A 13,572-nucleotide genomic window follows, 5' to 3' on the forward strand; every position below is an offset into this window, starting at 1 on the left:
AAACAGAACATAAAACCGTCATAATACAAAGCGCAGCAACAAATCGCTCAGAAAAATGTGTTGACCCACATTAAGCTACAAAGGTCCGCCCACGCGAGACGACACTAAAACTAAATGATTAGTAAGCCGCCGTTTAGCAGCTTCGCAGCTATTCAATTTCCCATGCTATGCATCTCAGTCGTCGCATCCACTCCTTTGACTGCGCGATGCATATTTTATATAATCCTTTCATCAAAACGTCGAGTTCGCGGAAAGCGCTTTTAGTAATCGCGAGCGAGCGAGAAGGAAGCCGCTGACAAACGGGGTGTCAAACAGCGGTGGGGATAAGACGCCAAAGCTCCCGCAGAGCACACAGAATGCAAAAATGGCGAGGCGACTAGTGACAAGGTGTCAGGAGGGGGGTCACGCCAACCTCAGTTCTCTGCCGTCCGTCGCGGCGACCGCACGTCCCGACGCTCCCACGCACGCCGCGACCAGTGACTTGTGTATCATGTGCTGACACCGAGCCTTGGATTTTGTGAAGTGATATTGTTCTGTGTTGTGGATTGAATATATTTTTTTAAGCTGGAAAAGGATATCGGTATCTGGAGCAACATGCTCACATCAAGCAATCAGTATTTGCGACCGGATTACCTGTCGCCGCTTCCGACAACGGTAAGTTTGATTGATGATGACAAACTCGTGTTTTCTTATCCTTGCGCTTGCGTAAGCTGTAATTTAGTTTACATTAGTGTTACGGAAAGTTCGATCACTGTAGGAAAAGGGCATTTACTCTTATTGTTTCAAGTTAGACACGGATGCTATGTGACAGCTAACAAATCACTTTTCCGGTGCTGAAGTTAATATTTCGGCTCTGATTTTCCAAATTCTTGATTATCGAAAAGTTTATTCAGCTTTCGATCACATTACACTTTCATGTTAAGAAAACGAAGGAGTTTACGAAGTTGAAGAATTTACGGGACTAGAAGAATAAAAAACCAGATACTACTGATATAAGAAAATCCTAAAATTCCGGAACCCAATTAGATTTAAAACAAAGAACCAGGATAAACTAAGACGACCCACTGATCAAAAAGCGTTATAATAAGTAATACGAACAATCCAAATTGGCCGCAACAATTTTCCTGTAATGCCGTATTAATAAAACAATAAAGAAAATAAAAGACTTAATTTTCCTCCTACCCCCGCATACTAAAACATAAGAGTTCCGAGAAAGATCGTTGAATATTTCAACAAGTGCAGAGTTAAATATCAACCGTGACAATGGCTAATAAAAATAACAATACAATAAAACAAATAGGTTAGTAAATTGCAATAAAACGTGACTTTCTGTTGACATTATAGTATTACGATCTGAAAAATATAAAACGTGTAGATACATTAAATGCATGTGAAATGGTCGTAGTCTTTGAAATAATTTCAACGTAACAGTCAATGTTGAATTTGCTTGGGTCTTTTAATATTGTTTTTTAAAAACAAGACTGAATTTTAAGAAAGAAGAATAGTTTTCATCGGTAAATGGAAATTAAAATAATCTAAAGTAAATAAATCATAAAACACCGCCGCATAATAACAACAGTCAATTCAAAACAGTTTATGTAACACTGTAATTTAAGTCACATTTTCTAAGTGTATAGTAAGTACGTTGATATAATTATTGAAATAAAAGTAAAAAAAAAAATCTTCAAGTGTGTAAAAGTCCAATGGTAAACTTACGACGAAATAATTTATTTGCGTCAGTCGAACTAAACAGTATTTTAATTTGATTAATTATAGTTGTAATCATCATTTAGCATACTTCAGAAGTATTTAAAGTAAAAACGTAATAAGAAACATTTTATAAGAAGAAAATCTTTAGAGCAACATTTTCAAGACAGACGAAATCCATTAGTTCTCCATTGTATTCAAAATGACTTTGTACTAACTGCTGCCCATCCATTAGTAAAACGTCGCGTAATGACTTCATTAAAACGAGAAGCGTTTACAAACAAGCAATTAGTATTTCGAACTAGACTCTAATAAGATTCGTATCGTCGCTAAAATAAACTTTGTCAAAACAACGCGAGTAAAACGGAATACATATTCGTGACACAGCGACGCTTGAGCGGCGGCAATAGACGTGACAACACGCCACAAGTTCAGGCGTGCCGCAAATTCAGCGGCACAAATTGCCCTTTTCACTGCGAGATTACATCATGCGGGAGCCGAGTGAAATGTCAAGCGGAGCCGACGGCTGCCAGACGCGCGGATAATGGCGCGTCGGCCGCGTGATTGGACGCCCGCCTCCCCCGCGCCGCCACCCCGCGGTCCCTTTGTACGCCCGTCACTCGCAACCTCGACCCGACGTTTCATTTCATAAACTGCCTCTCTTTGTTGCAGCTCGACGCGAAAAAGAGCCCGCTGGCGCTTCTAGCGCAGACCTGCAGCGCTATCGGCGCGGACTCGCCCAACCCCAAGCTGATCTCCGCCGCCGAGAAAGCCAGTAAGAAGTACGATGACAAATCGCATATTCCCGACAACAAACCCAGCTTTAAGCCTTACGAATCGTGCCTAACAGCGAGAGAAAAGACTAGAACGCCGGACGACAGAGGATCTGTCAACGCGTCTTCAAAGACTCCGCTGTCGTCAAAGGGCAGTGCGTCCACCACACCCGTGCAGGCGCGCTGCTCCAGCAACCAGAGCTCCTCCTCACAGAGGACGCCTCCGCCTGCTCACCGGAAAACACCTTCAGAGAAATCTGACGAGAGGTCCAGTCCTCTGCACGGTTCGCCCGTGCCGGCCAAATCTAACTCAGAGACGATTAGCAGCTCGTCTGCATCCAAGTTACCGTTCACGCCCACCTCGTTATCGTCCAGCTCAGAAACCAAAGAACATTCGAGCTTCAAGCCCAGCGTACCTGTTTCATCTTCCGCCTTCCTCGGCGGACTGCATCATAATGGATTTCCTTTACCAATGGACCTTATGACCAGCAGCTTGATGGCTGCTCAACACCATGCTTTAAAGAATGGATTAAATCCGTACCTCGCGTACGCTAGAATGAAGGCGCCAGGGAGTGATCTAGGCATCTGCAGAGATCCTTACTGCACGGGTTGCTCACTTAGCTCACATTTGCTCAAATCGGCCGTGTGTCCAGCGGGGTGTGCTCAATGTGATCACGCTAAAACTCCGTTCCCATTACCTACTGGTCACCCCGCGGCGGCCGCGTATGCTCACGCTCAGTTGGCTGCCCTGGCTGCAGCGTCACAGCTGCCGTACGTTTGCAGTTGGATGGCAGGAGACTCCGCTTACTGCGGCAAGCGATTTGCGACATCAGAGGAGCTTCTACAGCACCTGCGGTCGCACACGGCCAGTGGCGAGTCGAGCCCGAGCCTGTCGATGCTAAGTGCGACGCACCCGCTACTGCAGCGCACATATCCAACACCACCGCTGTCGCCACTGACTCCACGGTTCCACCCGTACAGCAAGCCGTCGCACCTGGTGTCGTCGCCGCCGCTGCCGTTCCCTCTGCCGCCGCACCCGTCGCTGGCTGCATACTTCCCGCCGTACCCGCTGTTCGGGCCGCGGCCCCTGCACCCTTGAGGACCATCGGCGCTCCACGGACACAAGAAGGGGGGCGCCGACCGCTAACGCCCATGCCAAAAGGACATTCGGAACCGAAGTGCGTGTACATATAAGTTAGTGCTCTTCGGGTTTCTAGTCGGCTCATATCATCGACGGAAGTGTTTGCCCCCGCGGGGGTCGCGACAGCTGTGATCTCTAACTCGTAATCATTATAATTAGTGCACTGAACGCTTTGTCGATACCGCGTGCGCGGATTTCATTTTCTAGTTAGACTAACGAAATTTTTATGTACCAAATCTCTAGGTTGTAATTTAAATTGATTTTTGTAATTTAAGTTGTTGCAATTAATTAATTAGTGAGGGTTGTTAATTGTGTTTGTATTTTTTTAAATGGATGTTTAATGATTTGCTGGTTCATTGATCTATCACATATCTTTGTAATGAATGTGCGTTGTGACTGAAGGTTTCTCGTAGACGCATGTGACGGTACTCAGAGCGATCACAGATGACATGTTACCGCAACTGTTGCTCATTTGTATTTAAATAATTGCTACTTTCAGTTTTAAATGATAAAATCTTAGAAGAATCTCACAAACACTTTACTTTTTAAAATTCACATTGTAATGCTTGCGAGACTGGCACGTTATATTTTTATGTGTAACTATAAATTAATGTTTAAATAGTACACTGTCAGAATGTTAATAATGACACAAATTATAATAGTGTGAAAGCGGAATGCATGTAAACATTCGTGGTAAAGTTATGGACACTGTAATACTTGCAACTGATAACTGTTGAAATAAAAATTTGTTGTTATAAAGGGCATAAAGCGAAAAAAAATATACGTAAATATTTAATTTGAAACTGCAGACTTTGATTTCTTACACCTTTTAACATTTCATACAACTGATTTAAAGTCAGTGATCAGTCTCGAATACACAGACAAAAACACAGATTTTTTCTAAGTAGCGTCCTGCAGGTCAAATTGTTGCGTCAACACTTACCTAAACAATTTTTATTAACAGCACAACTAATGTATTGACACATAGATAAACAAAACAAATATCAGCCACTCAAGGAAAAACACCAGTTTTTTTCAACGAATAAATATTTCCTGAAATTCTAGTTTTAAAAGCACAGACAACATAAAGACAAAGTATTATTTATTTTATAAGCCAATATTTGAAAATCTTAGAAGAATACACTAAATAATTTTCCGTATGAGCTAATTACTCATGAATAAAATTGACCTTCTGAAAACCGATACTGACCTGCGTACATGCGCTCAGATTAGACGCAAACCCATAACAGTTAGTGAAATTCCAGGCAACATGATAATGGGGTTAACAAAAGAACAATAACAATCCAAATCTACAAAATACAAAACAGAAGAGCATCAAGACTTAACGCCCCATCAAAACTAATAAACGATATTTTTCCGAACGCATGACTCAAACGTCGACCGTAATTAGGACTGTTGCGGCTTCCACTACAATAAATTATAAGCAATTTATCTGTCTGTCTGTCGCCATACATCACGAACTGTGCAGCATTTACTAGCGTTGAAATATTATGACCAATGTGTAGGGTGGACGCGACATTTGTCGGCCGGGTCGGGTGTTTAAAGTTGTGGTATGAACGTGTTAAATAATTTTTTAGGTTTTATTTTTTGTTTTAATAAAAGGGTTAGTTGGTGTCTTTATTGAGGTATATTATAAAAGAAATATATTATATTATTATATTAAATTTATAGTATTGGAAAAGGTTCCGTTATTTTTCCGTCTTAGAATACTTACAAATGAAGCCACTCGTTTTGGTAAACGGTTTAACAAAACCAAAGTGATTAAAAACCGTTTCTACTATTAGGTAAGTCAAGTTAACATTCTATTTAGCATTTAAAAATTAAATTATGAATTATAATTTACCACTAAACGCCGTAACAGACACTAAACATAAAATAAATTAAATACAAATTTAATAACGCCATTCGTTTCATTTATTACAAATGTTGGTTTCATAAACAATGTTAATATGTATTTATGTAAAATAAAACTTTATAGTTTCCTGCTGATTTCGAAATATGTATGCCAAGAAACCTACTGAAATTAATAAACTACATTTTTATTATAATTATTGCATTATTATATTAATTAATGTCGTTAACGAGTATAATATGTCTTTGTTTCGTTCACTTTTTGTTAGAATTCTTTTAAATTGTTCTTGAAGAAAACACCGTTTTAAATTGTTTAAAAGCAGGTCATGACTTTGTACTCGTGAAAACAATTTAGTTTTCTGGGAGCAATTTATTTAGTGTCAGCCATAGTTTATTCTTTTCTACGAATTTTAACGCTATTAATTCTAAATAGCTTCCAATTTGTCGATATGCATAAGTTTAAATTCTTTTTCACAAACGATTTGGAAACTCTTTTTTTTTGTGTCGCGCGCAATATTCGACGTCTTGAGAGGTGCATCTTGGCTTTTTACCAATCCATTTGAAGTCTTTCAAAGTATTCCACATTTAATTACTATTTTCCTACCTTTTGCCCATTTAATTTTCATGCTAAAAAGTCATAAAAATGCTAGCTAATTTATTAATATAGTTGTGTATCACATACAGCCCCGTTCACCCTAGATTTACGAGCACAGACTTATGATACATCTCGTCAGATATTGAATTAATAAGATGTTGTAACACTGCCTGCACTGAAGTTAATTATACACGGATTATTTATATTCTCATGTAACGTAGGTTCAGTGGGTTTTTGAAACACGAAGATACTCGGCTCAGTGGTTACGAAATTATCTCCTGGGGTACGTAAACCTATGTTTATTTTTTATATAATTAACCTCAGGACAGTGTTAATTGCTTTTATCACCTTAATATTTATAAACAATGTCAAATTCTTTATCTTGATTTATAATACTATTCTATTTTTGTTTCTGGCAATCACTGCCGTCGATGTTGATGTCGACGATTCTGCCACTGACAAGTGATATGAGAAGCAAGTAGGTACGATAACGTCGATAACAATTAAAAAAAAAAAAAAACTAAAAGGAAAAAAACTTTGCACTTATTGTAGAACTTGTTGCGTTAGTAGGACGGCACTGAAACAAACACATAAATAAACTTGATATATATTGTTAGTACATAGAAATATAAAACAAAAAATATATAAATATACAGAAATAAAATAAAATAAAAATTTTACCACAACCACATAGACAGTGGCCTAAATTGACCAAAGTCTACAATTTAATATTATTTTGGAGGATAAAGACCAATAGGATATGGAACAGTTCTGGGGAGGAATATGTTAAAAGAGAAGGGAAGTTAATTGGTACAGGAATCTTTAATTTAATGAGGCGGTTATATAGGTCGAAGGATGAGGTGTTTATAGGGCAGCTAAAAAATATGTGCTCCAAGCTACCTTCATCCAATCCACACTCACAGAGAGACGAGTCCTGTACACGAATTTTGCGCAGAAAAACAGGTGTGCAGCAATGTCCTAAACGAATTCTGCTAAAAACCGATATCACGTGCTTAGGGAATTTTTTAAAATGGTAATACCAGGGCTTACTTTGAATCAAGGGTTGTATATTAAAAAAGTATTTACCCTTTTTACTGCTGGAAACGTTCCAATACTCTTGCCATGCAGTCTCAAGATGCGCTTTTGGAAGGTTCAGCAGGTCATACCCTTGAAGGGAGAAGTGCGCAGGATCGGCTGTAACTGATGTGCAAGCATCTTTAGCCAGGGCGTCCACACATTCGTTACCCTTGATACCACAGTGGCTAGGTATCCATACTAAATGGACCACTTTTTGTTGGATGCTACAAGATAATAGGGACTTTTTAATGCTAAGGATTATTGGGCTTTGGAGTTTACTTTTAAATGGATTTTGGGAAAGGGCTTGGAGGCAGCTCAAGGAATCTGAAAAGATAACCCCTGAGCTGATATCGTGGGATTCAATGAACAGACAAGCTTCCAATAATGCCACACACTCGCCTGTAAATACAGAGGATTCCTTCGGACATTTAAATTTTAAAATAATTTTAGAATTTTGATAGTAAACCGCAGCACCTGTGTTACTGCTTGATGTTAATTTGGAAGCATCAGTAAAAAACCTCTGAAACCCAAGCCATCGTTCTTCCACCACCGCATTGAAAGCAGAATTAGCCGAAGGGGACTTTTTGGAAATACCGACATTATAATATATTTTGGGAGTAAAACAGAGGACTTCATAAGAAAAGTTAAAGAGAGGTAATCTGGGATATTGGGTTATGGGGCAATTCAAATTTTGCAAATGGCGAAACGTTTTCAAGATGAGTGGTATTTCTTTGTGCTCCCAGTACTTGGAAGATCTGCATAGAGAATCTAACTCTTTAAGTTTAGGGATGAGGGGATGGAAACTTTTGGGAAACACTCGGCATAGAAATCGGGAAGCTAGATATTGCCTCCTCAGGGCTAAAGGAGGTTCGGCGCATTCTACCTGCAAGGCGTTGACGGGAGAGGATTTCATGCAACCTGAGATGATTCGAAGGCATTGAGACTGGAGCCTATCTAATACTGCCAGAGCACCCCTGTTGCAAGGGATCAATACAAATGAGCCATAATCTAAAATGCTGCGGACTAGCGCGTTGTATATCAATTTCATGGTGTAAGGGTGAGCCCCCCACCATACACCAGAAAGGACTTTTAATATTGATATGACCCTTTCGCACCTTTTGACCAGGTAAGTAAAGTGTTCAGTACCAGTCAATTTAGAATCAAGGTAGACCCCTAAAAATTTAGCCTTCTTAGCAACAGGGACGCCCTGACCTTGGATTTTTATAGAGACCTGAGGGATCAGACGTTTTCGAGAGAAGATTACTACCGAGCTTTTTGGAGCAGATAGTGTTAGACCACGATCTAGAAGCCACTGGTGCAGAGAGTCCAGAGAAAGGCAGAGTGATGAAGCAGCGTCCACAATTGAAGCATTGGTTACGTAGAGCGCCAGATCGTCGGCGTATTGCAAAATGTAGCAGTCTCTGTTTAAACAGGAACCAATGTCAATTGTGTACAGGTTGTACAGTAATGGGCTAAGTACAGAGCCTTGGGGAAGACCCTTCCATACGTATCTTTCCTCAAATACCTCACCCTGCACCCTCAGCACCAACGACCGCGACATAAGAAGTCCGCATATAGCTTGTATCATCTTGACCGGGAGACTCAGCTCTTGCAGTTTCTGCCTGAGAATGGGAAGAAGGACACTGTCATACGCGGAGGAAATATCTAGGAAGGCGGCTACAACCGATTCATTTTTGGAAAAGGCTGTACGAACATCAGTAACTAATGTTGCCACGCTGTCCATTGTGCCAAGACCCTTCCTAAAGCCAAATTGATGGCTCGGCAGTAAATCTCTAGATTCGACCAACCACTCAAGTCTATTTTTAATCAGATGTTCAAATAATTTGACCAAGACCGAGGACAATGCAATTGGTCTAAGGCCATTCGGATCATCAACATTTTTGCCGGGTTTCAGAAGAGGAATTATGATTTGAATTTTCCATTGATCAGGAACCCAACCAGAAGAGTAACAGTAATTTATAATATTAAGAAAGTATGATTTTGCGTTTGAACTAGCATGAACGATAAATGAATACGGTACGCCATCAATGCCCGGGGCAGAGTCCCGAACATGACGAAGCACCGCATTCAATTCATCCATTGTAAATGGTTCGTCCAGAGGGTCATCCACTACACCCACAGGCGGGTGGTCAAATTCTGTAGGCAAAGGGACGTAGGCTGGAGCTATTTTATTAAAAAAGGATTCAGCGGTTTGTCTAGTAATGGGGGAGGATATTGATGGAGAGCACCCACGTCTGTAGCGGTTTATGCTCTTCCATACTGCGGACACTGGAGTGGAGGGAGAAAGAGAGGTGCAGAACTTAACCCAACCACGACGTTTCTTCTTACGAAGAAGCCGTTGGGATCGGGCATAGACTCGTCTGTACTGTAGTAAGTTTTCATTGTTCATCGCTCCATTGTACCGTTTTTCGGCTTCTTTACGTTCACGAATAGCGCCTGTGCAATCTGGATCCCACCACGGAGGTGATGAAATTTTACTTTTGGCACTGTTACGCAGGGGGAATGTGGAATCAGCACTGGAGGTTATAGCTGAGATGAATGCCTCATAACAGCTCTTAGCATGGTGGTGACCAGAAGAATGTGGGAAAGCAGAAGTTAAATTTGGAAGAAGACTAATTTTCTCCTCCAATAGAGAAGCAAATCTTGACCAGTCCGGTTTAGATAGGTTGTACTTCAGAAGTGGAGGAGAACTTTTCTCTAGATAAGTTTTATTTAATAAAGTGACAACAATGGGGTAGTGGTCACTACCATGCGTAAGAGCAGTACATTCCCAATGGAACGATGCCGCCAACTCTACAGAACAGAATGTGAGATCTACACAACTCTTTTGCTGCCCAGGAAGGGATCTACGGGTAGGACAACCATCATTTAAGATGCACAGGTTTAGGTCATCGAGGATTTCTACTAAACCTTCCCCAAACGCATCACAACGGTTGGAGCCCCACCTAAAGTGGTGGCAGTTGAAATCACCCATAACTAACATAGGCCCATCTACATTATTAAGCACGTTTCTTAGTGAGGCTAAAAAATTTTGACGGGGGTGGGAGATATAAATAGACATAACTGTAATGCCCTCGAATTTAGCTGCAACAATGTTCAATTCACCATCCAGAACCGGAAGGGAGAGGGTCGAGAGCGGAACTCTATTGTTAATGAGGAGAGCCGACCCTCCATATCCATCAGACCTATCACATCTCAAAATATTAAAGTGTGGCATGCGGAAGCTAAGGCTCGGGGTAAGCCAAGTCTCAGCGATGGAACAAGCCAAGGGCTTGTATTTATTGAGAAGGAATATGAGGTCGTGCTTCTTATGAAACACGCTCCTCACATTCCACTGTAGGAATACCTGGCGAGGCGCCATTCTTAATATTTAGTAGGAGAGTAACAAGTTGATGGGCGACGTTGGACGGTATTTCAGAATTATTTGAAAGAATAGTTGTAAGTACTTTACTAAGAATTTCAATAATAGGGGATAGATGATTGGAACCAGCAAAGGGGTTATTTAGGGCGCAGCCATTAGACTGTGAAGGTGGAGGAGAATTAATAATGTTTTGATGAGCAACTTTGTCGTAAGAAGGTGAGAGGGGAGCATGGGTCTTCGGCTTTAAGAAAACTGTTTTGCGGTATGACTGAGAACTGCTAACTGATGATTTTGCAGCATTTGCATAATTGCGAGAAACAGGTGGGATTGTTTTGCTGACCTCAGCATATGAAAGTGATTTCTCAGCCATGATATTCTTTATAGCTTTCTGTCTACCAAGCTCCGGGCATGACTTGCTATTCGCATAGTGATTACCAGAGCATAGCACACAGAAGGCCTCGCCCTCAGAAATGTTGCAACCATCACCAGGGTGCTCGTGGCCACATTTACTGCAGCGTGGTTTCGAGCGACATATAGACTCCACGTGACCGAACCTGCAGCACTTGCGGCACTGGATGGTAGGGTAGACATATTGGGAAACTGGAAGAGAAGTATAACAGCAGTATATCCTAGTAGGTAGGACTTGGCCATCAAAAGTAATGACACAAGTTTCGGTAGGCTTAAATTCAGTTACACCATCTCTAAAGATTTTCCTACTAATTCGACGAACCTTAAGAATTTGTCCACATCCAGAGGGCACAGTGAGGTAATTCATTGCTTCTTCTTCTGTGAGGTCGGTAGGCACACCAGTCACCACACCCATACGGGTTATGTTAAATGTGGGAATTATGGCAACATAACTATTTTTCGATAAAATTCCATTTATAAGAAATGAATTAGCATCCTGAGGGGATGAAAATTCAACAGAAACCCTGTTCCTACCTACTTTCTTGACGCCGTCACGAACTATGTTACCAATTCTGTTGTTCACCAAGAACATGCCAAAAGTTACAGGGTGTAATGTGGTACCTGAATTAGGCTGGGACTCCAAGCGTGAGACATGTACGATGAACGGAGCTTTATCGGTGGCAGAGTATCTATTGCGACCTATTTGGTTTCTCTGCTGCTTAGACGGAATGTGATTCGGCGCATTGTTATTGTCTCCAGAACGTTTCCTACCGTTCTGGTGAGATGAGGATTGGGAATCGGAATGGGACGGGATTTGGGAATCCGCGATGCTGCAAACAACATCTGCGAATTGGGAAAGTGGATAGTTAGGGGATGGTGGCGCAAGAGAGATGTCAGGCGGATCAGGGTCAGGCGGTTTATTGCGGTCCATATTAGTAAAGACTTACTTAAATTGGCTAAAAAAACGTTCACACACAGAAACACACACAAGGACAACACACAAATACAAAAACAAGTCACAAAAAGGCACTAAACCACTCAAAATAAACAAAAATTCTAGGCACACGTGCTAACCAGAAACACTCTGTGGCGAGAATCCTTGATTTATAATAATGTTTGTAGGTACTGAAAATCTTCACCTGTTTACCTTTTTCAGGAGTACTCAGTATCTCAGAATTGATGAAGCAACCTTAGATTACAATTTATCACTTGTGCTTCTCAGTGGGTACTTCCTGACATAACGCCTTTAACCAAACCAACGAACAAACTCTTCACCTTTATAATTTATTAATAAGAGAATTCGTAGTTACAATTCTGATAACCATACTCCAATTAATACACAGTCTTGTCTTTCACAATAGCAGCAATAACCACGACTAAATAAACGATTCACTTCTAATAACCACAACACTTCATATAACCGATTATTCACTTGCAAATCAAAAGCGATAAAAGCGAACGGAAACCAGAATTAACATAACCATCAATTTGTCATACAATTTAATATTAAAATGAATATACACGTTTCATTTTAATAAATTAATTAGATTCTACGACGCTTTGGCTGCACAACGGATGTCTTTAATCATTTATTATGAATTCGTATTAATATAAAGGTAAAAATCTGTTTGTATGTCGAGTTTTCTGGAACTTATGAACGGACTTTTTCTTCAGAAGAATTCTTTCAAGACAAATAACATCTATGTTTCCTGGCAAAGGAAATGTTGGATATGTTATTTTAAAATTATCTGTTTTACGAATTAAGAATTATTTCACTCTCAAAATAAAAGAAAGATTAAGAGTTAAGCATTGAATGATAATCATGGAAGATGATGATAAAAGAGTGTTGAGGACATCCAGCGCTGCCCCAAAAAAAATGTAAGGGCAGGAAAACGATGATTCAATTTAGGGTAAGAATATAAGCATAACCATTTTCGTGAATTAGCTGTTTAACCAAAACACACGGTATTGTTTTTAGATAGTTAATCCTATTCTTTTCAGCTCGCTCATCTATAGCAGGGGTAATCAAAAAGCTTGAAACAAAGTAAGGTTAAACACTAGTGATACTATAAGACTTGTGTGGACAACAGTACCTGACGTGACGGGTTGTCGTAATAGCAGTAATGTCTTTGTCGATTGTCGCTCTGTCGCCGGTCGGTATGTTTGTTCATTGCTTCATTACAAACTGTGCACTTTGTTATTCCTCACACATAACGTGTGTCTATTCGTTTTACAGCTTATAGTTAAGCATGTGGCTTTACTTGTATCCTGGAAATCTTTCTTTAGTATACCTACCTACTGATGGGCTCCGGGATTGTTGGAGAGTTACCGCGGAACTGGTATACATATAAGCTTAAGAAAGAACATGGTGGGTTTTAGACTATTACCGTAGTACCACAAAAACTTTTAAACGTCAGCTTAACACTTGTATAAAAAATGTCAGATTATGACATTGTAATAAGGTCCATTTTGCAGCCAGACTTTTTTTAGACAAGAGTTCGACAGATGTTTAAGATTTTTTGTAGTAAGACCATATGTCTGTAAGAGTGTGACATTCACTCACGCTGTAACCTGCAGCGAGAGGGGTCATATTTTGGTGATTATCCGTCAAAAAAGA

General features: G+C 40.3%; 1 protein-coding gene across 1 annotated transcript; it reads left to right on the forward strand.

Annotated features, from left to right (window-relative positions):
* Window positions 1–363: 363 nt before the first annotated feature.
* Window positions 364–4,424, forward strand: LOC124631939 (zinc finger protein Elbow). Its single transcript, XM_047166586.1, has 2 exons — window positions 364–654; window positions 2,380–4,424. The coding sequence occupies exons 1-2, from the start codon at window positions 595–597 to the stop codon at window positions 3,577–3,579; spliced, it is 1,260 nt and encodes a 419-aa protein (XP_047022542.1). The 5' UTR covers window positions 364–594; the 3' UTR covers window positions 3,580–4,424.
* Window positions 4,425–13,572: the final 9,148 nt, after the last annotated feature.

The sequence above is a fragment of the Helicoverpa zea genome, chromosome 7 (genome assembly GCF_022581195.2).
Source record: "Helicoverpa zea isolate HzStark_Cry1AcR chromosome 7, ilHelZeax1.1, whole genome shotgun sequence".
NCBI classification, from domain to species: Eukaryota; Metazoa; Arthropoda; class Insecta; order Lepidoptera; family Noctuidae; genus Helicoverpa; species Helicoverpa zea.